Source organism: Equus quagga, chromosome 12 (assembly GCF_021613505.1).
Source record: "Equus quagga isolate Etosha38 chromosome 12, UCLA_HA_Equagga_1.0, whole genome shotgun sequence".
NCBI lineage: Eukaryota > Metazoa > Chordata > Mammalia > Perissodactyla > Equidae > Equus > Equus quagga.
This window is the reverse complement of record NC_060278.1, coordinates 25,505,430-25,531,607: the sequence shown is the minus strand read 5'-3', so window position 1 is coordinate 25,531,607 and position 26,178 is coordinate 25,505,430. Positions and strand designations below refer to the sequence as shown.

Genomic DNA, 26,178 nt, shown 5'->3' with positions numbered 1-26,178 from the left:
TGTCCTCACTGGCTTATGCCAGGTTTCAGATGTTCACTTTGATTACCAGGCCCTGACTTTGCAGACAGAAACCTGTCAATGCTGCACATTTCATATCCTTTGCAGCTCTGCCAGCCTTATAATCAGATCCTGGGCCTGATTTTCCAGCGGGTCTTCCCTGCGGCTGCATAAGATGAGAGCATCTTTGAAAGCCGCCTTAGATGCGCCCAAGCTGACAAAGGGCTTTCCAAAGCCTGCCGCTTTCCTTTCTCAAGGCCAGTGCTGCCCAACACAGTACCTCCATCTCGTCTCTATTAATATCCCTGTCTCTCCCCACAGCCTTGCCTTCCACCTGCTGCCCATCCTAATTAACCAGAGGCTAAAGCTTAAGTGATGGTGACGCCATTGCTGCGATTTGTCATCCCTGCTTAGTAAGAGCAATAGGGTCCCTGTTGCTTTCAGAGAGGTGGCAGTCTGACTCCAAAAGCCCTTCAGGAGGGTCTGTTTTCTAGAAAACGTGTGGCACCCATTGTCTTAACTGGGGTTCAGAGATAAGGTCGGAGGCAAAGCTTATATGCTCGTATTTATTTACTTTATTGGAATAAAATACTAGGGCAGCAGGAATAAGGCAACATGGAAACTGAAGCAGGAAATGAGCAAAGGGAAACGTGAGGTGTATGTTATAGGGTTGGCCTCCGCATAAGAAAACAGAGGTGGTTTCTCTGCCTGCGAGACATCGCTGGAGCTGGACAGGCCACACAGAGGGAACATCTTCCTGCAAGCTCTCTCTCAAATCCTTCACTGCTCCAAGCTGGTGCTCTAGAACATTCACACCCTTCTTCCCTATGGGTTGTCACCCAGCCTTTCTGGCCAAGTCTTGATCCAGGAAGTCAGATCCTGCGCCCCATGGTGCGTGTTTCACTTGAATCCAGAAATGGAGGGAGGGGCCCCTGCTCTCAAGGCCTTGACTGGGTCGGGCCTGGGTACATGAGGTTCCACTGAGGTGGGTGTGATGGCGACTATGGTGGGGGCGGCCAGGAGTCCAATGAGTAAGTGGTCAAGGGCCCTGGAGTCAATGATGTCCAGTCAATCTGGGGCTCCGATTCACAGATTGTGCCAGACTCTTGGCCTAGAATCACACATTTCTAATCCTCCTCTGAAAATGTACGGACTATTGCCAACTATCTTCTACAGAGAAGAGAACTGAGGTTTTGTGTTCCATACCTGGCAGGCGGTGGAACAAGTATTTGAACCCAGGACTGTCTGGAAGGTGCCATATGTGTATTCTTTCTCCATGCCAATGCTGACTCTCCATCCAGGTCCCTCTCCCCACAACCTACACCCAACTGTAGCCCATCTACCATCCCAAAAATCTGAAGCAAAGGATGCCAACAACCATCATAGAACCAATTTTGCGGTTGGGTGGGAAGGCACGGGGGTGGTGATCGCGCATTGACCTGACTTCAGAATAACGAAGGCAGAGTTTCCTTTTACATAAGTGCACGTAACAGGGCACTTTGACACCATAAATGAACTACGCCAAATGGGACGTGTCGCATCTCAGTCTCGGGCCACATCATAAAAACCTCTTGATGAAATTATTCCCCAGTACACCTTCAGGGCCCATTATCTTGATGTAGTATTTTCACCTCACTGATTAAATGTCCGGCGTTCACAGTGGAGTCACCCAAAGTTATGTTCCCATAAACAGCATTTTTTTACGTAGTCTTTGAACCTGCAGTAAACATTATGCTGTCCCACAGACTTGAAATCAACAGTAGCAGCCGGTACAAAGGGGAAGCAGCTTCTAGGGAACTGCAGGTTATAAACAGCCTCACTAGATAGCAGAATAATTAAAAATAGGCTTTTGGGGCCAGCCCGGTGGCACAGTGGTTGAGTTCACACGTTCCGCTTCAGCAGCCTGGGGTTTGCCAGTTTGGATCCCTGGTGTGGACCTATGCCCCACATGGTAAGCCATGCTGTGGCAGACGTCCCACCTAGAAAACAGAGGAAGATGGGCACGGATGTTGGCTCAGGGCCAGTCTTCCTCAGCAAAAAGAGGAGGATTGGCAGCAGATGTTAGCTCAGAGCTAATCTTCCTCAAAAAAAAAAAAAAAAGGCTTTTGTTGGCAACATGGAGAGAAATGTAGATTTTTTTTTTCTTTTGCCTTGATTCTTTCAATTTGGAGATCTGGAAAATTGTTCAGCTTATTTTATTATATATTCAGTCTTCAATTTTCTGTCATCAGAGATCTTCAAGAACAAAGAGAAATTACCAATGTACCAGGTAACCATACAATAAGTAAAACAAGAGAAAATGGCAAGGCTAGAGGTGATGGTGTGAGGATACACAGGAATGTTTTAATGAAAAGAATAAACACAAACTCCTTGAGTAAAATGTTCCAGAGACAGCAGGTAACTTTTGAAAGGTCACACAGGACCTTGAAAGCCATGGTTATTATAAATCTACAAATATATGCTTTTGTGCATGGCAAGAAAAAAATGCCAGAACAAAAGAATCCTAATGCAAACCCTAAAAATAATACTTAATGACTTTCAACACAAAGACACAAACGCTACCAGAGAATTTATTTTCACTTTATTAACAATGTGGCTTACAATTTTTTCAAGTAAAAAGGGTCTTTTCATTTAGAATAAAAATTAAAATATAACTCTGATATAGATTTTCATTTATGTACATGAAAACATATATACAGAATACAATCTTACAGCAAACCAACAACATGCCTGTTGTCCTGCAAATCTCAAAAGTAAAAACACCAATTTTTCCCTTTTACGCACCAAAACGTACACAAGATATGAATCAAATTTCAGTACAAACTATTCAAACTGGAATGCAAAACAGTAAAAGGGCTTTCACCATTCACGACTAGGGACAGTGTATGCTTCTAGAATACATGCGAGCTCCCATTTTGAACGACAAATGAGATGATTATTTTTTCTGTCATTTAAGAAATTTTCTGTCCAATTTCCCATCGTAAGGTGATTTTCCGCAAACTGTCCCAGAACTTCACTTTTTCTTCAATGTGTCTCTTCGGCCCACAGGGAGCACGGCTTTGCTTGGTTCTGTGACAAGACCTACACATACTCACTCGCTGGTACGGAATCCTCGCCACTGAAAACAAAATCAGTGACACGGAAAGTCTATGGTTCAGGAAATTGTGTGAGTTATTACCGTCTAAACCAAAGACGCTTCTAGCCAAAACCCCAGGCGGCACCAGGTGTCAACAATTACAATTGTTAGGTAAGTGGGTCAAAAACAGCCCAATTCGATTTCAGCACCTCGTGTCTGGATAGCTGTAGACCAATTCCGGTGATAAAAGTTATGAAAATCAATCAACTTAAAAATTCAACCAAGTTAAAAGGAGTAATTTCCAGAAAACTCTTGAACAGAACAGAACAGTGAATGAAAAAGAGAATCATTAAATCATAACAGTTGCAACCCCAGCCTTGCACCAAAGAGACATGGGGAGTATGTATATCTAACGATTTCTTCCTAAAAACTAGATACCTTAATTTACCATTTTCCCCTTCAAATAACTGCACACTCAACCACAGCTTTCTAAAGACAGAAGAGAGGACCTGGAGCCTCGATTACCATCTTAACCCAGAAGCAACAATGATGCTCAAACCACAATAAAGATTTGAACACTACGGTTCTCTGTTTCAGTTCTATATACAGAAATAAATATAAATGGGTGTTGTACAAAAAAACTATGAAAACCCTTAGTGATTCCAAGACCACGGGAGAACACTCTCAGAAAGGGGCTTTTGGTACAAGACAAAAAGGCAAATCTCAGAATGTGCCTGACACAACACTCAAAATTCCAGAAGAAAAACGAGGAAACTGAGCCCCATCTTCAAAAGGCTGATCAAAACCAACCTTCTACAGATTGCAGCGAGGGTCAGAGCTGGCAGTGTTTAAGGTTTGAGTCATTTTAATTTATCACGGAACAAATCAAAGCGAACACAGGAAATAATCTCTCAAATATGATCAAATAAGGGAAAGCAACCTAAAAGCTGCACAGCTCAAACACTGTGTGTGCAAATCAAACTCTGATCAAATGAACCTAACTTTAAAAGTGATGGATGAGCTCTCCACGCTCTGCAACTGCGGGGTGAAGGAAGCTGGTGTGGTTTTTGAAAAGCAACGATGCTCTTCTGTCATGCCAGTGGTACCCGGGTGCTTTTAGGTTTTCATGTTTATACTGTTGTGGATAGGGCAGTTTCCCAACACAGCACAAATGCAGTCAAGAAGTCAGGGACTGGGGGCCGGCCCGGTGGTGCAGCAGTTAAGTTTGCATGTTCTGCTTCAGCGGCCTGGGGTTCACTGGTTCGGATCCCGGGTATGGGCATGGCACTGCTTGGCACGCCATGCTGTGGTAGGCGTCCCACGTATAAAGTAGAGGAAGATGGGCACGGATGTTAGCTCAGGGCCAGCCTTCCTCAGCAAAAAGAGGAGGATTGGCAGTAGATGTTAGCTCAGGGCTAATCTTCCTCAAAAAAAAAAAAAAAGTCAGAGGCTGAAACAAGCCTTTGGGCGCGACCGAGTGATGGACTCCGAGCGTTAAAGATGAGGTGGCATTTCTGCTTTTCAAGTTGCACATACTGTGCAGACTGCAAAGTGCCTGCTTGGCCAGGAGAGGGAAAACCCACTTCCTGCCAGTTCTGGGAGGTAATGAGCGGCATGGTGTATGCAGGACCCAGGTACATAACCCCAAAGTATCATCAGAGAGACTGAGGAGAGGTCTCCAGGGACGGAGAAAGGTTCGGCTCAGGGGCTGTGGATGGACTGGGGGGTCTAACATGTAAAATCAATTCTTCTTGCAATAAGAGACAAAGACACAGTAACAACACAGGGAGATGCTCCTTGGAAACTGGCCCTATTTCTAAGACAGAAGCTGGTGTGCGGTGAATCCTACAGAGAAATGAAATTCTGTAGCTGAAGTGCTACCAATGTGAAGATGCACACCCACCATCACAGGAACCCCCCAAAAATCCAAGGTCAGGAGCACAATGGCAACACGCAGAGCAAAAGCATCTTCTTGGTCCTAAAATGTTTCCCGGCTCTCAGAAGGGCCGGGACATGGCGCGCAGACATCTTCGTGATGATCACCCCAGAGTTGGGCCTTCTTCTGCCTCAGGCCACAGCCATCCTCTCCTTACCACTCAGACACAAAGAGTGGAAGCGGATGGAGTGACTGATCACGCAAACAGAGAGGCTGAAGTTCAACTGTAAGGATGAAGCTGACGAGGAGAGTGCTGGGCATCCGGCCCCATGGGGAGCTTCCCCAGCAAGGGTAGTGGCAGCTTGCTCGGGCCCGCTGGTGGGAGGTCTTCCAGCTCCTCTGGGCGGGCTCCAGAGACCCCCAGATCTGCTTACTCCAAGGTAGCACCTCCTCCTCCGTGTCGTCACTTGAAAGGACACGAGAAGGTGACATTCGTTCTGAAAGTACAAGGATAGGTTGCAGCCACCACATTCCCTCATCCCCACCTCAAATGCAACAGAAACAGCTCAGCTTGCAAAGGCCACTGTGAAGATCATCAATGAGCCAGCGCAGGGAAAATGCCAAAGCTGTTGAAATGGATGCCTTTTCCACTTGTCTGACAGAATTTAACTCCACAAGACTGAGCATTGAAGGCCAAAAGCATGTGGCTGAGAAGGTAGGGTGGGAACTCGAGAGGAGGTCGAACCTGGAGCTTAGAAGAGAGAAATCTGACAGTGAGTCGGCATGAATGGCCACGGACACTTCCATCGGGACGAGGGCGCCTGCTTGCACAGTTTAGGACACTGGTCCTTCCATCAGAGGCCCCCAGGCAAAGGGATTTGCCAAACTTTTCAAACTTAACTACAGAATCGGCTGCAGGGGAGACGAACAAGCCTCAACCACAAAATACTTGTTTTCCATTTCCCTCTGTGACAGTCACAGAACGGTCATACAAGTTAGCACTAGTAATCAAACTTTCCAAAACCTGACGGATAATCATGTCTTCAAAGGTAGCAGAAACATGAGCAGCCCACCACAGGATGTTACTGGAATTGTTGAGACTCTAATCAAAGAGAAGAGATCAAGGTAATTAGGGGGAAAAAGTAACAGAAGGGTGCGTGGCCTCCGCTGCCTGTGTCCACCCCTGGACTGTGTGAAGGATGGGTTTCCTTGCATAAGTTTGAAAAGGCATTTGGGCAACAATCACAACAGAACAGAGGAGTCCATTTGGGTTTGAAGAATACACTGGATCACTCATGGGCTTACAAACAACAAAGTGCCTGGGAGAAAAGGCCAGCCCACTCTGAGAGCCACAGATCTCTGTGCAAAGGACTTAACCAATTTAATGAAAAATGCCCGAGAAAGGTCATAAGCAACCTCAGAGCCAGACCGAGCGGCAGGAATCCCAGAGTTAAAAGCTTTGGGGACACAGTTCTTTTTCATTTATTTTCTTTCTCTCATCCTGGCCACTCTGGACTCCTCTCTCACATCATGAGGAGCTGGAGACAACGAGGGGCCTGTGTGAAGCCCTGCACTTGTAAGTGTCTGACCTGTTGCTGTGCAGGAATGAGGTCCAGAGGAAGTCAAGGTCCCCCCGGATCACAGAGTTAGAGATGAGCCACACCAGGATAAGAACCGGGGCTGACTCCAGGTCCAGTGCTCGCTATGATGCCTCCCACTGGGAACACTGGCCTCGTCATCGGCACAGTAAATGGGTGTGCCAGGGCTGCACTGAGCGACAGTGGCGTCCAAGGGAATCTCTTTGGGGAACCTGCTGCCACCACCCTTCTAAGGGGATGTCGCTGGTTTTTGAAAAGCTCTCACATCTCTTCCCACTCTTGCTCTCTGAAATTAAGCTTTGTCTTCAATATACTCAACATTTCCCAAGAGACTCAAGGAGTCATTCCCTGATCTGGTTACAGTTGACTCAGAACATTAGAGAGATCTGAGGTTCTATGAAAGACTGCAAATAGAGCTCCACTCTAGGGACTTTCTAGATATCCATCACGCAAGAAAAACCATCTCAAGGCAATGACACGCCACCTGCCTTCGCTCCCACTCCTTCCTAAAAGGCACCTCTGACAGGATGCAGGGTTAGCCCGTCTTGTTATCACTAAATCCTGAAACATCGCCTACAGGTGTGTTCAAGAAATGAGTTGCTACCAAGATCAAACTGCGGTGACAGCCACCACCACAGCCACATGTGTATCGATATGGAAAGAGGCATCTGTAAATGCGCCTGAGAATGATTATAGCAAAATCTACCAGCCAGGCACCTCCTCGGTCATATTCGAAAAGCCACCAACTGTGCCTTAGTTTTCAAAGAAACGTGAGCCTCAGTTTAGGAAATCTTGTTTAGAGGAAGCTGCCTGGTTTGGGGTGGGAGAAAGGCGAGATGAGGATATACAAAGATGCTCTCCCACGTCCCGCAGGGGCCAAGATAGAACTTTAATTTACATGTTCCAGGAGCCACTGTTGTGGTTGGTGATACTTGAGTGTGCTTTAAAGACACGGAAATATCAGTCAGGCTAAGTGGGTGAAGAGTTCCTTCGTGCTTCTTGCGTCCTGGTGATACTTCGTTTATGTACCATCTCATGTAGCCCAGAAAAATAAAAGCTTCAGTCCCAAAAACCTTCCCAGGACACTTGCATCACCAAGATACCGGTCCGCTTCCAGAGAAGGCGGAGTCAGTTGGCATACTGGGCGTAGAAAGCCACTTTAACTCTCTCGATCTGATGGCATAACTTGATGGCGGGTCCCAGCTTCAGTTCCATGCACTCCTGCACCGTAGGAAGAGTCAGCAACAGGAGTGCCTGACCATCGATGTCCTGCCAGGAAAGAAAACCAGGTTAGAGCCAGGACCATGCGCCAGGGGAATGCATCTGTCAGAGCAGAGTTCATCCTGGGGGCCAAGGGCGCGAGAGGCGCTCTCATGTCCTCCGATTCTGGAGGGAGGTGGCAGAGGTTCCAACTTGGTTTGATGACTCTCTAATCTTTAGGTTAACAAAATCTCTGCTAAGAAAATTTTGGCTACTCTGAAATTCACATGTCCAGGGTGGTGGGGAGGAAGAGCTGGAACAGGTTAGCCGCTGCCCAAATTCTTCCTTCCTCTTGCTGGGAGAGCACCCCCAGCCCCCAGGGCCAGTCCTTCCAATGATCTGCTGTGACTTAATTTGAGCACTAAAAAACCCCTCTCCACTGAAAGAAAAAGCTCCCTCTCTTCCTTGGCAAGGCCTGACATTTCCCCATCAGAATGGGTGAGAAGATGCTAGAGGGATATGCCAACTACACAGAAGAGGGGAGGAAAACAGGTATGTAGACACAAGCACATACACCCACAGTTACATTCCTACGTCACCCAGAATGAGGTGTATGAGGTCTCCTTCCCTGTTCTGTCTTATTTAGCCCTTCTGCATCCTTACACAGGGGCCCATGCAATGAAGATATCCATTAAATGATGGTTAAGTTGCATTCCCTGCAGGAGGAAGAGCACAAAGGCTCCCTGCAAAGCTCTAAGATCACCCCATTAGACATCTTTGCCTCGTCAGCTTCCTTCCTGTAACAGTCACCTTTATTTACGTGGCTATCGTTTGAACAGGTTCCTGAGTTTAACTGTAATCCCTTCTTCCTATTCACCAAGACAGCCTGCGTATTCCAGAGGAAGCAACTGAGGCTCCAGGAGACCCCAGGCCGAAGGGAATGACACACATCAATGGAAGGATGAGATTGTAACCTGAACTCAGCACACCAGAATTTCTGCCACTGGGAGAAATCGTGTACCCAGGGCTGCCATGAGCCACAAAGACTTCACAGTCATGCAACTGCACACAAGCGTGCATCTCGGATATCATCTAGCAATACATTTCACATAGGTAGCTTATTTTCTTAAAATAATGGTTTATTTAGCTGTCTTGAAAATATCAAAGGCAAAAAACCAAAATGGGTACAAATGTCAGCCGTGGGAAGACTCATAAGACTCGTGTTAGGAGGAAGCATAATTTATTGTACGATCAATTTCAAAAGCCATCTTGATGTGCTAATAGTCCCTAATAAGTACAGCAGCCATAAAAACTAAGCATTCACTTCAATACTGTCAATGCAAGTGCAATTTATTATTTTTAAATTACACACGAGCACCAGCTATGATGCACGCATTGTAAGCCACGCCTCAACCAAGACTCTGACTTGACCACATCAACCATAAAGTCAACAGATCAGTCTAAATACACACTGAAAGTAGGAGATAAACTCATAAAACTGTCAACGAGCTCTTCATGTCAGATTTATATCACTTTTTTCCTTTTTCTATAGTGCGTTCACATCTTCTTTTACTTTCTTTTCAGATGCTAGCTCTACGGTGCTTGTAGTGAGGGGGAATTTGAAGTACTGAGAAACGGTGTTTTGCTCAAGGTCATGACACAACCAACGGTGCCCCTGACCTGGGACCTGTCAGCCAACTCCACTTCCACAGCCAAATCCACCTACACTATATCAAAACTGGACAGAGAGGGTGTAGGCCTCAGGACACAAGGCCTTCTGAGTGCCACAGGCCCATGAAAATACATCGTCAGTAGGAAATGGACCGATGTTATAAAACTACGTGCAGGCGGCCTAACCACCACGTTCAATGAAGAATAGAACTGAAACTTACTGGAGGAGACGGAAACTTTTTCTTGGATGAGAATGAATGCCAGATAAGCTGGTGGATCTAACAGATCACAGCTAGTTAGAGACACCATTGGAACCAGAATCATGGTTTTCTGATATTAACCTTTGGAGGGACAACTGTACGCTCAGCTCTTAACATCTACACTCAGTCACGAGGTCATCCTTAGACACACACATTGAATTACACTTGGTCCTTAGGTAGAGGGAGCTGGGTTGCAATGCTCCACATGTTTCCCTTGGGTGGTGGATGTCACAGGTGGTCAGTTTATCAGCATGCCCCCTATGTACAAATATTGTGTATACTCTTCAGTATGCACCAAGTACTTCTCAATAAAAGCACTTGAATGCATCCACATCCCAGATGGAAATCGCTCTTTCTCGCTGATTTTCCTTCTGAAATGCTTTACGGTTTCTACGTTTTTCTGACACACCACAGCTGGGGAGGAGGAGGGAAAGAGAGCCCTTTGGAAATCAAATCTTAGTTTTTGAGGAGGTGCTAACCCTTTTAAAGTTGTTCTGATTTCTTTGCAAAATAGTTACTAAATTATTTGTATGTCAGTCTCCAAAGCAGATACTAGATACAAATATGAGTGAGCTGTGGCTCCCTCCTTCTCCACCTGCGGAGCAGAAACTCATGTGCACGAGGCCACGAACAGCACACCTTAGCAGAGGTACCAAGAGCTAGAGATGGTGAGCACTGGGACACCCCCGGGCTGGGGACCAGAGACAGCATCACGTTTTAACTGCCTTTCCAGAAGGCATATCAACGAACAAGGTTGTTTTTTTTTTGGTGAGGAAGATTCTCTTTGTGCTAACATTCATTGCCAATCCTCCTCCTTTGGCTTGAGGAAGATTCACCTTGAGCTAACATCTGTGCCAATCTTTCTCTATTTTGTATGTGGGATGCTGCCACAGCATGGCTTGACGAGTGGTGTAGGTTTGCACCTGGGACACAAAGCCGTGAGCCTGGGGCACCAAAGTGGAGTGCATCAGACTTGACCACTATGCAATGGGGCCACTCTAAGCGAGGGTTTTTTCTGGTTTGTCCCCCCTTCTCTATCCTCAGCACCTAGAAAAATGCCTGCCCAGCATGTAATAGGGGCTTATTAAACATCTGCTGAATGAATGAATGGGAAGAATTGGCCTCGGTAAGATTAAAAGTCAATAGATGGGTGAAAGGAAATGCTGAGAGAGAATCTGGAAAGTGGATGGAAGTGGAGCAGAAAGAGTTGGGGGCTCCTGGCCTCTCTTACTCCATTCACGCTGCTGTAACAGAATACCACACATAGGCTGGGAGGCTTATAAACCAGAGACATTTATTTCTCAGAGTTCTGGAGGATGGAACTCCAAGATGAAGGAGGTGGCAGATCTGGTATCGGGTTAAGAGCCCTCTTTCCTGTCTTCTCACAGGGTCCTCACCTGGTGGAAGGGGCAACGGAGCTCTCTGGGACCTGTTTTATAAGAGCACTAATCCCTGCATGGGGGGCTCCACCCCCAGGACCTCATCACCTCCAAGAGGCCCCTATCATCATCATATGGGGGTTAGAATTTCAACACATGGATTTGGGAGGACATGGAGATTGTCTATAGCACAGACGCTACAAGGTGGCATCTGGCTCCCATAGGGAGAGGTCTGCTGTCTGTTGGGTAAGCCGGAACGCACTCCCCTAGTGCTTTCTACGGGTTGACAGGAACCACGAACAGCCCTTTAAAGCAAGCCCCCAGCTCCCGAGGACTCCTCCATTCTTTTGTACGAATTTTACATGGGAAGAAATGAGGGAGATGAGACTTAACCCTACTAAGCCGCAAACATCCTCAAAATAAAAAATCACACTGAGTGGTGAGGGCGAATTCAATGTCTTCAAATCCCCAAAGAGAACTTCAAGATGGCCCCTCACTTAATCTCTGCAAAGCCTACCAGGGCTTCTGCCAACGTAGGGCGGAAGTTGTGGAACAAACAGTGGGAGCGAATGCAGTATTTATGGAGCCTTAGAGACCACAGATTCCTTCCTAGATATTCCAAGTGTTTATCCTGGGGGATGCCGCAGTGCCTTCACCCATGAAGACAAGCTGACTTCCATACATGGAGAGGTTGATCCAGTTCAATAAGCTCTTCCTTGAACACCAACTCCACGCCTGTTGGGATCAATGTGCTCGATCCTGCGATCTTATAACGAACTGTGCAGTTATGGCCAGAGTGACAGCCACTGTCAAACTCCAAGCTCATTGGAAAAGTGAATTATGACTACGAGGAGTCTAAGACGCATTCACTCGAGTCTGGTACAGCATTCAGCAAACAAGAGATGAGCAAATATTTCTGGAATGAAGAGATGTCACAAAATACATCTGATATGAAGATGGACCTTGAGATTAAGTGCTACGACTGCCTAGCTATTTTACAAAATTGGAGAGAGAACTTGGTCTCTTTCCTGGGACATCACCTGGGACAAATTGCTGTTTTGATCAGTGGCATCATTTACTACCCGCCACGCAGACCACGGCCCTATTCTCAGGGACACCCTTCCAACCTCACAGCCACCAGTTTCTCCAGGGACCTCAGCTCTAGCTCCACCTCTCTCATCATTCTGCAAAGACCCGTTGCATCTGCTTCTGCTTAGCTGAAGACGCCTCGGAGGCCTGTCGCTGCAATTAGCATCATCTTCTAAGACCTAATTCAACGCTCTCTCTTTCCTTATTTCTATGCTTAAAACCACGTCCTCATCTGCACTGACTGTACCACCACTTTACTCTCTTACGTGCTGTTGCCAACTGTTTGAGCATCGCCGTCCCCAGTCTAGTATGAGCTTTTAGCATTGTGGGCTTTCTTACCCATCTTTGTTTTCAGGCAGCTTTTAACGCATCGCCTTGCACACAGCTGTTACTCTGTAAATTCTTACTGAGATAAGGAGAGCTCTTACACATAATCTCCTAGAGAGCAATCAAGGGCCTTCTCAATTCTCAGTCCTCTCTAGACCTGGAGAAAACTGGTCCTCAGAAGGTGATCTCCTCCTACTGCACTCCCATGGTACCTAGCACCACACCAGCCCAGGAGTAAGTGCTCAAATAATGGTGGATACACTGAGGAGCCAGACTATGGATGGATAGGAGACTTGGAAGTGGGACTTCAGGCAAAGAGAACACAAGCTGCGGCATCTGTGAGGGTCCTCCTATTTCCTAGGACTGGGGTTTCCAGTATGGAGAACTTTTCTCCACTCTATTACAATGCATATAATATTCGAGCCTTCTGTTTTGAAAACTGTGGATGAGAATTATAAAATAGATTACACTCAGGGGCATTCGGCATTTCTACAAAGGCAGTGGTATGTCCATCGAAGCCAAGTTAGCCAGGTTTAAAACTGTGCTTTAGAGCCAGCCCTGATGGTCTAGTGGTTAGGGTTTAGCATTCTCACGACTTCGGCGGCCCGGGTGCACTTCCCTATTGTGGAACCACGCCACCCATGGAACATACCACTTTGGTTTGGGTTATGTAGAATTATCTTAGCAAATAAACTGCGAGAAATAATAAGGTGAACACCAGCTACTGGTGTGTGCATTCCTTATATCATGCTAGTGAAACCCACTCCAGCTTTTGGTCATGATGCTTCAAAAGAAAACTCACGAGATGAGGAAACAAATTACAAACTGACTCCACAATGAGCTTTCTTGGCAGCTGCAACACGGAACTGTTGCAACTAACACCCTGCTTGGTACATGCTCACCCAGCGCAGGAGACGGTGAGGGGGCAGGACGAGCTGTTCCCTTACTCCCGCGGACCCTGACTGGTCCACAGTCCCAGCAGGCGGGGACCCCCGCACTTAGGGGAAAATTGCGCAGTTCCAGGGAGAGCTGCACGGTCCAGATGAGACCAAATGGGAATGATGGTCAGGGGCCTCAGAAATGGCACTCTCTGACCTTTACCAAATCAGAGTCACCCCCCGCCCCAACACGTCCACTCATCTTCCCAAACAACAAACGTAAACGGGAGAGGCCTCCCCAGGCCCCACTTCTCTCCACGCGGCCAGGAGCAGAGGTGAAATGCCTGAAGTTTAAAAGAGGTCTCAGTTTTGAGGCCGCAGCTGGGGAGAACCCACAGAATTTCAAGCATGGACAATGTGAGAGGGATGGCATCGAGTCCGTATCTTTGAACTTCTCCTGGGAGCTGGTTACACGCGTCTGGTGGGTCTCCCCGTGCCCCACGCAGAAGCCCTGGTCCATCGGCGACTAACAGAACGGAGGAGAAACCTAAGAGCTGAAGGTTGTCTGCAGAGAAACCCCCATTTGCACGAAGATGGAGATTACAGGCTGGGGCTGGATTAAGGCTCAACTATCTGCTTAATTACAGAGACCTTTCACCTCGCTTTTCGTCTGGGAAGAACTGAGCCACAAGTGGGTCTCATATCGGAAGTGGCAAAGTGGTTAACACGCAGTGTGTCTGCACCAAGCCCCCGAGGGGCCTCAGGCTGTCATCGCTGGGTTCTCCACTCATTTTCCCACTTCTCTGCTGATGTAAAACAGAACTCCTGAGTGTTCTCATTTTGAGACTAGGCTACCAAGAATAAAATCACGCCTCCAATTTCCAAACACCCAGCGTCAGGCACTAGGCTTAGAAGCCGACCATCAGATGTCACTGGTGGGGAAGAACAGTGGTGTTGGCTCCGTGATACCAAAACCGTGGTTGACCGACACGTTTACCCCGACTCTCATCTGTGTACATGGAACCCACGTCCACCCCACGTCCCACCCGGGGTGGGAGGGAGAGATGGGTGAATGGCAGCAAGACTGGGAAAAACACTAACATGTGATCTGCAAGGAGCCAAAGACTGAAGGAGGAATCCACCTGGCAAGGCCAATCAGAGGCAAAGAAGAAAAGAAGAAGTTATTTATTGATTGATTGATTTAGAGGAAGATTAGCCCTGAGCTAACTACTGCCAATCCTCCTCTTTTTGCTGAGGAAGACTGGCCCTGAGCTAACATCCATGCCCATCTTCCTCTACTTTATATGTGGGACGCCTACCACAGCATGGCTCGCGAAGTGGTGCCATGTCCACACTCGGAATCCGAACCAGCGAACCCTGGGCCGCCGAAGCAGAATGTGTGCACTTAACCACTGCGCCACCAGGCCGGCCTCCAGAAGTAATTTTTTTCTCATTGATTATGTAATTATGGACCTCACAGTCGACTTAACTCTTATAAATACGCTCATAACAATTTAGAATCACTGGCAACTCGCTTGTTATGTTAAACATAGAATTACCATAAAGGACTATGAATTGTTAGGAAATGAAATTATCATAAAATATACATGAAAGTTATACTTAGACATGGAAAAATTAAATTTATTTTGATATAGAGGTCAGGTTAGGACTAGGCAGTTCCTTCCTGGGGCCACTCGGGCCTACAGAAATAGAAAGAGGAGCGAAGAGCATAAATGAGAACCAAACCTGTAAACTCTGCTGAAACGTTTTTATCAAAGTAAATCACTAATTTGGGTAGTTTGCTTATTGTACATCTCTGATTCATAAAAGGGGAATGAATAGGCAAAATCCTATTTAAGAGTTTTTCGGCTTTTTTAGTTAGAGATGTATGGAGTTTTACTGTAGAACATACGTATTTGCAGCATGAAATTATAGAGTACAGATTTTTTTAAGCAGTTGCCACAACATTTCAGAATTAAAAGGCATATACTCTGGGAATGGGGAGTTTATAATTTTTGTAGATGCTCCTGGTGATTACGAGAGTCTCTGAGTTTACAACACCCAGAGGGGCTAATGCACACAGCTACTATCAGTCCACGTGCTGCGATTTCTCCCACCTCTCAGTGAACAAAGACCCTGGGCTCCTTCCAGTTCATCTAAAAACTCAGATGACGCCTGCTGTGACCCACTGCAGGCCCCACCAAATCAGAGCCGTGGCTCGGGGCTCAAAGATAATAGAACAAATTCGTAAAAATTAGTAATTAAAGGTCGGATGGAGGGCCCGGCCCTGGTGGCCTAGTGGTTAAGCTCAGCATGCTCTGCTTCGGTGGCCTGGGTTCAGTTCCCAGGCACAGACCTACAGTGCTCTGTTAGCTGCCAAGTGATGCTGGTGGCCCACATACTGAAAAGACAAAAATAGAGGAAGATTGCCACAGATGTTAGCTCAGGGCAAATCTTCCTCAGCAAAGGAAAAAAAAAAAGATCTGATTGAACAGAAAAGGACTCAAGTGCCCACGTACTTCAGATAGCCCAGCAGGCAATGGCCTTTTATTACAACAGGTGAAATGGTCTAAGGTGAAATTTAGAATTAAACAGGAATAAGGCTATTACCAATTAAAGTGACCTATTTTTCTCTCTTTGAAAAAAATACATGGGCCTGTAGGACCAAGCTTTAACTGATGTGAAAAGAGCAACTGAAGCCCATTGCTTGATTCTAGGAGTGCCACTGGCTGAAAACATTTCATTTCTTAGAAGCCTCAGCTTGGGAAGCATGAAACTTTCTGAGATATTGTTATAAACCAGGTTGAGAAGTAAAACTAAGGATGACTTAGCATAAAGGGGTATCTTGGCCTTTTTCCCCCAAGTCAGCTTTGTTTTCACTTTCTTATTACTAGAAACTTGTAAAAGAATCAACACGTGAGCCTGTTAACCTTTCATGGTACAAACGGCCTTGAGCCCCGGCAGCCAACCCAGCATCTAGGGGGGAGCTCTGTCCTCTGTTCTGGGACAGGCCCAAGTGAAACACATTTCTCAGATAAAACTGGGCATCTGAGTCTAAAAACAAAACAACACAAAAACAGGACTTTACACTAATATAGAACGCTGCCTTCCATGTCTGCCTCTTGGATGCCATAAGGCCCGTAACAGACGCTCCATCCGTGTTTGTTGAAAGAACACAGGAACGCACGGATACACACGTTAAACTCTGTGTCATCAGCCCTTGTGCTGTATTCGAACGCAAGGCTGTTTCTCAGTGCCGCAATTAATAAACACCAGCCTGGAGAAGGTCACATTAGGCAATGCTTCAAGCCGGATTTCAACCGACTGCTTTACTTTTGTTTTCTAGACAGAGATGCAGCTTATCAACAAGCCCTAAATCACTTAATTTCTCACGTTGCTCACAATTCTCACTTTTCTCTTTGTGGGTTTTAAATGAAGGGACACGCTCATTACCAGGTTCTTTATGGGTAACGAAGCTTGTTCCTGTTCGTCTGCTTTTAAGCGCCACCTGGGGACCAAGCACAACTAACATCAGGTAGGGAGGAGGCGACGTCCCCTCTGGCCACCACTCACCCACGCAGCGTGTGCTCCCTGGGTGTCTACAGAAGACGAGCGGTCGGCAGGAGACACCTCTGACTGTTAAGAGCTCCTGTCCTCTGGGAGGAGCTGGGAGCCTTACCAACTTGCTTTCCACAGTTCACTACTGCACAATGGTGGCCTTGGGAGAAAACCCGGGAAATTCACTGTGCGCGTGGGAAATCAGAGGTCTCTCTGTTTTTCCTCCTGATTGAATGCTTAAATAACCCTCTTTCTGGACTACTGGTTTGTCTAATCTAAAAAAAGACCAGATAAGACATATCTTTAATTTATGATATGGGAAACGGTATTGTTTTTAACATACAAGGCCTTGAAAGACAGATATTTACATTGTGGGGCAAAAAAATTTCAAGAAATTGAGCCAACAGAGCAGAGCAAGGGTCACAGGCTCCGAGGTGAGCTTTTTAAGTGAGGCCAGTGAGAAGGTGGCATGTTTCTAGAGAGTGGCAATTTGTTTTCATGTTAATTTAAGGGAAAATGTAAATAAACACCCTCCTTTCTGATGGCTCACAGCATGTCTTAAGTTTTAGCTAATTATACTCATTTCATCTACTAGATTACAAATTCCTTTAACATAGAGATTCGATCAATTGTTTTCGCATTTATCCATCATTTAGCACAGGGCCTAACGTAGCACGGGGTTTAAAATATTTTACAAAGAAAGAAATGCAGAATGGAAGAAAAGAGTGATGAAAGGAGCATTAAATTAAACATAAGGGAACCAGGGCTCCCACTTCTGGGAAGAGCGAGTTGACATACTCTTCCCTATTTCTCTCACTAAGTATAACTAAAACTATAAATGATAACATTATAAATGAAACAAGCCTAAGAAGACTCTGAAAGGTGGAGAGAAGGTGGCAGACCAGCTAGGGACTTTGGGACCCAAGATACGACAAGGCAGTGAGTGCTTTGCGATTTTCCGTTTGTTTGTTTGCCTCCTGTATCCAATACTGATTGCTAAAGAAGCTGGCAACCCCAAAATGCCTACAGGCATGGATGCAAAGAGGCCCAAGAACAGCCCACTTTCTCTCAGCAAAGGACTGGGAAACGGGCACCCCAGGGAGACAGAACCTTTTAGACAAGAACTGCTCCCCTGCAGGACGAGGTGGCCCACCCCACCCACCCAGCAAAGGCCAAGCACAGGAGCCCTGACTTCCAGCCTGGCCAGGAGGCACCAGTCCCCCTAATCCCCCCTACAAGGCCAGAGGAGAGCCAGGACTTCCACCTCCATGGATGGCAAAGAGCCCCCCACGGAGGTGTCAGTGGGGACCACGTGTGGACCCGGGACCTCCACCTCCCCTGCCCACCCCCAGTAACGAGAAATCCCCATCCCTAGAGTCAGGCACAGGAAGCCAGCCGAAACAGGAGGCTTCCCGAAGATCGAGCCTCACGACAGAAACAGCCCACACGCAGCAGACCCGGCGTACCTGTTCCTGAAAGATTTTGGCCAAGGGGGCGCAGTCGGTCAGTTTAATGAACCTCACCACGTCGGTCACGGTCCACTCCAATGGGTTGCTCTCCAGAACGAGCCTCTCCTCCTCCTCTTGTTTTACCTCCTGCGGAGGAAAGGGGAGAAGGAGGTCATTTTATCACCGCGTGCACGGCGGGACCCTCTCTAACTCCTGGCAGGCCGGAGCCACACATCCAGGACCCACTGGGCATCAGGACGAACCAAGCCAGAGAGACTTCCGTTCTCCGGGGGCTGTCTCAGCAATTCACCCGGGTTATCACTTTGCTCTAAAGACCTGTGTGCCTTTAGAGGTGAAAAAAAAAAAGGCACAGTGACAGCAGCCATTGAATCCCAAAGTTCAGGAAGTCTTGGGCCTGCTTATTAAGGACGCATCTCTGAGGGAGAGGAGAAAGGAGAAGGCACATGTGTTCGTAGGTGAGACAGCCACCTACGTCCCAGTGTATTTTTGTGACAATGGTACCAAAGGCTTTTCAGCTGATCACGTACCACCTGTGGGCTTAGGGGCGGCCTGATACGCGACTTAGTATTCGACAGCATCTCAGAGGGACCCCATAGAGGGAAGGCCTGGTGTTCCATGAGACCTCGAGGATTTACTCTGTCTGTTCTCCTGACAAGAGTCCCTGGAGGTTCTAAATCTTCTCGAAAAACAGGAGTTACTACTTCCCTCGGAATCCCACTCTGATGTTCACTGACCTCCTCCATCAGGATGTGAAATCGCCAAGCGTTTAGGAACCAAGCTGGAGCAGCCGCTGGTGTATTTCATATTTTAAACAAGGACCCCCAAATCGAGGCCCTGAACTATAATATAATGAACTGTGATGCGGGTTTTCTTCAACACTGCGCCCGCTGCCCACACCCGACAAGCCAGCTCCAGGGCCGCGGGCGTTACCTCCGCCGCGTCCTGGCCGGCGGCCGTCCCCTGGTCCCCGCCGTCGGCGCACGAGGCCGTCTGCGCTCGCCGGCCCCTCCGCGCCCTCTCCACCGGCGCCCGGCGCTCCGCCTCGGAGCTGCTCCTCAGGGTGACGGCCCTCCGGGGCCGGGCGGAGGGGACCTCGGCCGACGAGGTGTCCGTCTGGTCATCCCGGAGCTCGGAGCCGGTTTCCTCACTCCCGGTGTCGTCGTCCATGGCATCTGCATCCTCTTCTTCGCTTTCCTAGGAGGAAGGGAAATGCATGAAGGGAGGTTGGCCAAAGGGGGATGCAAGAGGGTGGGCTGAGCGCTGGCTGCGGGGCCGGGCTCTGATCCTGGGTCTTTCCCTGTGCAGGTGGCCCTGTGCAAACCACTTGGTGAGGCCTCTGAAGATGAGCCGACGGTCCCAACCAGAGGCCCCATCGCAGCCCTTCACCAGCTAGAGAACCTAAAATGTTCATCTCTTTTCCACAAACAACGAGGAGGGTTCCTGGAATTCCGCGTTTCTAACCATGCAGCATCAAGCCTCCGCTGCGCCCTCGCTATGCATCCAGGGCCGTGCATCCCAGGGGGCAGGTTGGAAGCTGCCAGTGGGTGGCTCTTACCTCCCCCGAGCCGGCCGCGAAGTCCACGGCGGAAGACCTCCGCTTTTTCTGGACGAAGATGGATTTCCGCCGCTTCCTCCGCCTGGCAGGTTTGGGGTGCCCGGTCTCCACGGGGCTTTCCCCAATCGGGGGCTTAATGATCTTCTTTCTCTTCCCATAATAATAGGCTACAAGGAGAGAGAGCATTAAAAGCTGTTTTTTTAAAGGTGACACACACATGTACATACACGGACAGAGAGATGGTAGGGAGAGAGGGAGGAGAGAGAGAAAAAATAAAGGAGAGGGAGCGAGGGGAGAAAGATGGTTCATCCCTTTGGGACAATAAAAATTGGACACCTCATTTATACTTCAGGAAGCAATTCCAAGAAAACAGCTCCACAGAGTGAGACCATTTCTCCAATGCCCTCATGTTTAGAAGGTGCTATGGACAGAACTCTGCCCCCAAATTCAAATGAAGTCCTAAACCTCTGTGAGACTGCATTTGGAAATAGGGCCTTAAAGGACATAATGAAGGTTACACGAGGTCATAAGGATGGGCTCTGATCCAGCAGGACTGGCATCCTTGCAAGAGGATGGAGAGAGCCCAGGGATGTACGTGCACAGAGGACACAGGGAGGAGGCGGTCCTCTGCAAGGCAAGGAGAGACCAGCCCTGCCGACACCTCGACCTTGCACTTCCAGCCTCTAGAACTGTGAGAAAATAAATTTCTGTTATTCAAGCCACCCAGTCGATGATACTTTCTTATGGCGGCCCTAGCTGACTGTGCAGAAGGGGGGGTCAACCAAGACCACAGTTGTTCCAGGAGTTTCTCTCTGTCCCCTTTCCTTGCCCCAAATACTGCACACAGTGGTGGCAATCACTTCCCACTGGACGTTCTGACAACTGCTCCCAAGTCGCATCTGGAAGAAGACTCAGTCACTCAGCAAGAATGGTGAACACCGCTGGAGGGGGCTCGTCGGGAAGGACTCCCCATCTCTTGATCTGACCAAGATACACTGGCGATCTTCAACACACAGGCCAGATTGACGAAGCATCGTTTTTCTCCCCAAATAGCGTTCCTTATCTATTACCTAACTACGTCCTCTATTCTTTTCTTATTCAGTGGAGACTTTGCATTGCTTCTGAATTCTATAGCAGAGATGTCTGTCTATATTAACACTTAAGAGTGCTAGCTGGAAAATTACTTACCAACTTTTAGTAATAATTGACGCATTTCATAAATTAAATGCATGAGCAACTAATCAAAACCTACTATGAATCTCATTTTCAATTATGACCATAATCAAGACAACTTATTTATTAACCAAAGGCCCAAGTGTCCTGCTATGTAACTCCTGTTATTCCGTAAAAGAACCAAATGCAGCAAAGGAAACTTTACCTACGGCTGGAGTGACCCAAAAGAAAACATCAAAATGCACAGCTCCTAGATTACGGTGGGCGCCCCCCACCCTGTGCGCCCCCCATCCAGCCCGTGCTGCTGTACCATGTGGACAAGTCACCTCGCCTCTGGACTTCAGTTTCCTTATATGCAAAACGAGACCATCAGGACCAACTAGTGTTGGACTTGACTAGGACTAAAATTCTCTGTTCCCGATACCTCTCCCTTGAATTTGGTCCATGAGGATGGCACTTATAAAAACTGTCGAGAAACCACTTAAGAGCAGCCATGTAACTCACGAGGGTGCACCTGCTGTGGAAGCATCTGCATGCGCTCATCACCCTCCTGAGAGGGGCGGGTTGCATGAGAACCTGAAACCACGCCCCATCTCCAGTTCCATCAGGACCACACTCCTCGACGAGCACGGACAGAGTGCCGTCGAGTGACGCTGCTTCAGGGTTATCTCTAGGTCCCAGGTCCAAACGGATGAGCATTGGTTCACACTCAAAAAACTCATGTGGACAAGACAAGTCTGGGGCAGCCTGGATTTTTAGAAGCCGGATGCTGGAAATTAGAACTGGTTTTACTGAACGCGTGCAAAGATGCAGTACATTTTTAGAGACTTAGAAAGAGAGTGGCTGCCACGGGCCTTACGGATCTCAATTCCTCCTAAATATTGTTTCATCATTCTCCAGCTGGGGCTTCAGTTCCGTCTGCAGCAATATTCATGGTAAGTTGACCCAAGGGATCCTAGGATTCTGAACTTTCAGAATACCAGACCCAGAAAGATCTTTAGGTTCATTTCAGTTGTGTATCCTGTGACTTGTAGTAACGTGCTCCTTCCCTCCCATTTCCCACCACGTCCTGGAAGGACATGGAAGCCCACTGTTAAGGGAAACGCTCAAGGCCGTGTTGAGCCCTCAGTCAAGTCGTTTTCGATTCAGAAGCATCTCTTCCTGAGCAGCCTGCCTCATGAGCCCCTCCTCCAGCCAAAGGAAATGTGATGTGGAGACAAGTTCTTCAAAAGGATGGTGACCTCAGCACGTTCTGCCAACACACCAACGGTTCCTCCCTGAGTGACTGTGTGTGCAGAGTGAAATGAGGTTCAGCGTGTCAGAGACAGTCACTGACTTTTAGCAGGAATGAAGCAGAAAACAGATTTTAAAAATATCTGTGTATATATAAGAGAAGGAGGGGATGGCCCCGTGGCCGAGTGGTTAAGTTCACGTGCTCTGCTTTGGTGGCCCGGGGTTCACTGGTTTGGATCCTGGGCGCAGACCTAGTACCACTCATCAGGCCACGCTGTGGCAGTGTCCCCCATGCAGGCACTAGAATGACTTATAACAAGGATATACACTATGTACTGGGGCTTTGGGGAGAGAAAAAAAAGAAGAGGAAGATTGGCAACAGATGTTAGCTCAGGACCAATCTTCCTCACCAAAAAAAGCATAAAAATAAACAAACAAAACACCCCTATTAAACCTTTATATAAGAGAAGGAAATTCACACTCTGAATAGTGTTTCCAGTATGTTCAGATTCCTGGTTCTCCCACATATGTTGATAAATCCCAACTGTTTGGGGCCCACGGAGCACCGACCGCACGCACGCCGTGGGTCTTGGTGACACCCCAGCAGCTGGCGGGAACAGAGGCTGGCAGAGCAGATTTCCAGCTCCCTGTGAAGGGGATGCAGCGGGGCTTGGATTAGAGATGATAGAGACAGCAGAAGCTGAGATCAGAGCGAGAGTTCTGAGAGCTCGAGGTGGTGGAGGTGTCTGGTAGGGGCTAAAGGGCATGGAGATGAAGCTCAGAACAGGGGCCAGGCAGGGCCTAGGAGAGGCCGACCACAGGGGGCAGAGGTCACCACACGTGATGGGGGGAAGGGCAAGTGCCGAAAGTGGGAAAATCCTGCCAGGAAGCAGTCAGAGAGAAGGGGACGTGTGCTGTGGGAGCAACACTGAGTCCGCATTACAGTGAAGGAGCAAATGCAGTCAGGAGCACGAAAAGGAAGACAGCTTCTGCACCTCCAACTACTCCACAAAAACATGAGACAGTGTGGAGGAAAGCAGTATAAACAGGCGAGAAGCAGAGTATGACGTGGTTGCTCCGTGTAAAGAAGGAGAACGAGGGGGCCGTTCTGGTGGCGTAGCGGTTAAGTTCGCGCAGTCTGCTTCGGTGGCCTGGGATTCGCAGGTTCAGACCCCAGCCACGGATCTACACACCGCTTGTCAACCATGCTGTGGCAGTGACCCACTTACAAAATAGAGGAAGATGGCACAGATGTTAGCCCAGCAACAATCTTCCTCACCAAAAAAAAAAAAAAAAGAAGGGCAATGAAAGAACTGTTACAATTTCTCAGTGCAAGGTCCAAGAAAAGAATTCTGCTTACTAACCACTACCAAGAATCAGTTTTATTGTGCTCTTCTCTCAGCCACATAGTTTTCAAAATCCCTCAATCCACTGACATTCATGACGGCACATACATCCTCATTTCTTCTTTGGCGATGCCTCCCAACGGTAATTCATCCTGATTTTAACCATCCCGATCCCTTCCTTGTGAAAGGCTAAAAACACATAAGCGTCTTTGACAGCAAATCTTAAAGAATTTTCCATAGAAATTCCTATAAAAAACTATTTGAAAGGTTTAAAAAAAACAAACCCACCAACTACATTCCTTGTAGTTTGGGCCCATGGACCAACACTCTCTCTGTTGTTTGTACTTACTGTATTTGGTTTTGGTGTGAATGGAGCAGTTCTCCGGGCAGTTTTCAGAAACCAGCACAGGACTGAAGAGATTTGGACAACATTCCAGCTTGGCACAAACTCGCCGGCAGAAATCCGCCACTTGGTCAGACGTTCGTACGATTTTGGCCACGGCCCTGTATGTTTTGCCTCTGTACCTAGAAATAAGGGAGGAAAAGTGATGGCTAGACCACAGAATCGCTCAGACCTATGTGGTGCAGCGAGCTCCAAAAGCAGCCCCTTTATTTTCTAACAACAAAGCACACCGTGTGTGAGTTCCGGGTCATTTACTTTTATTGTTCATTTTGATCTCATAAAAATGTTCTTAAGAAATGCCCGACCTCGTGCACAATATTTGTGACGACAGAGCTCAAATGGGATCTCTGTAATAAAGATTTCCATTGAGCATATTCTCATGGCACTGTACCTAATTTAATACCAGATATTAGCAGTATGCGGTACATACCTAGTGGACAGAATCCTCAAAATGAAGGTAATGATATACAGTGCATTTTCTTGCTTCTATAGTATTTAATTTTTGAAAAATATGAGTGGATACGGTGTCGTGATTCTCTGTGAAGACCGTGCAAATTCAGAACAACGGAAATGTTATCTTTGTCAAGTTGCATATCATATTGTTGAAATGCAGATAATTACTATCATTCGTACACAGTGTCTTATTCCATTCATGCTGCTATGACAAAATACCGTAGACTGCGGGGCTGTAAACAACAGACATTTCTTTCTCAAAGTTCTGGGGGCTGGAAGTCCAGGATCAAGATGTGGCAGATCCTGTGTCTGGGGAGGGCCCCCATCCTGGTTGATAGAGGGCCTTGTTCTTGCTGTGTCCTCATATAGCACAGAAGTGGGGAGGGAGCTCTCTAGGGTCTCCCGTATAAGGCCACTAATCCCATGTATTAAGCTCCACCCTCAGGACCTGATCACCTCCCAAGGGCCCCCATCTCCTAATCCCATGACTTTGGGGGTTAGGATTTCAATAGACAAATTCTTGGGGGATACAAACATTCAGTCCACGGCAAACGGTATCTGTGCAGAATGGTGATAGGTACGCAAGGTCACGTTTAAGAGGAGAGAAACACAATAGATTTTATAATTAAAAAACCCAACAAAACACGCAGAGCAACCTTATGAGTGAGACACGGGCAGAGTCTCTGCATCGCAGACGCTGGCAGCAGGCGACTTGAATGCTCACAGAACCGTAATGGGCCTCAGATGAATTATCAGTAGTTAAAGGAAAAGATTTCTCTAGCTCTTCAATGTGAAAGGAGTAAATGCAATGACAGAGCCTTCAACACAGCGTGCCCACTGGGCAACCACTCGTCTCCCCCTCTAGGCTGGGAAAAAGTGAAACACACTCCATGAGCTAAGACTCGCTCCAGAGAAGCCAGCTACCCTTGGCCAATGCTGCCACGGGCTTTGGCTTCCTCTCCACGAAGCAGTAAATCTAACAGAGGGACCTGACACAGGACCTTTGCTCATGCTATGGACTGAACCGTCCCTCCAAAATTCAGACAGTGAACTCCTAACCCCTCATGTGACTGCACTTGAAGACAGGGCCTTGAAAGAGGTCATTAAGGTTAAAGGAGGTCATAAGGGTGGAGCTCTAATCCCACGGGACTGATATCCTTGCAAGAAGAGGAAGAAACACCAGGAGTGTGTGTGACACAGCAAGGTGGCTGTCTGCAAGCCTAGGAGAGGGGCCTCAGGAGGAACCAACCCTGCTGACACCTCGATCTTGGACGTCCAGCCTCCAGAACGGTGAGAAATACATTTCTATGGTTTAAGCCGCCTGATCGGTCTTATTCTGTGAGGGCAGATCTAGCAGACTAATAAAAACAACTGTCACCTCAAGGGGGAAGGGCAGGACAGGAAGGGAGGACCCCAGGACAGTTTGCTGACACTTCAGCATCAGCAACAAATGTGTTTTCCATGCTAATCATGGCTGTCACTTCCCGTGAATTTCTCCTTTTTCGGATCAGATTTTGCAACAATTGTCTGAGGTCATCCTTACGTGTTCTTCCCCTAATCTTAGGGGGAAAACCATTAAAGTATTAAAATTTTCCAAAACATTTTTTCGAGGCACCAGAGAACGAGTCCTGGAAATT

At 47.5% G+C, this 26,178-nt stretch overlaps 1 protein-coding gene across 9 annotated transcripts in view; it reads right to left on the bottom strand.

Moving 5' to 3' along the window:
* Positions 1–4,407: 4,407 nt before the first annotated feature.
* The window catches only part of SFMBT2 (Scm like with four mbt domains 2), a 242,210-nt gene continuing 220,439 nt past the window's right edge, over positions 4,408–26,178 (bottom strand). For all 9 annotated transcript variants that reach the window (XM_046679942.1, XM_046679939.1, XM_046679948.1 and 6 more), the window contains 5 exons: positions 24,035–24,210; positions 19,934–20,100; positions 19,309–19,572; positions 18,376–18,504; positions 4,408–7,816 (listed from right to left, as the gene is read on the bottom strand). In XM_046679942.1, coding sequence (XP_046535898.1) covers positions 7,676–7,816; positions 18,376–18,504; positions 19,309–19,572; positions 19,934–20,100; positions 24,035–24,210 — 877 coding nt within the window. In that variant the 3' untranslated portion in view covers positions 4,408–7,675. The remainder of the gene's footprint in view (positions 7,817–18,375; positions 18,505–19,308; positions 19,573–19,933; positions 20,101–24,034; positions 24,211–26,178) is intronic.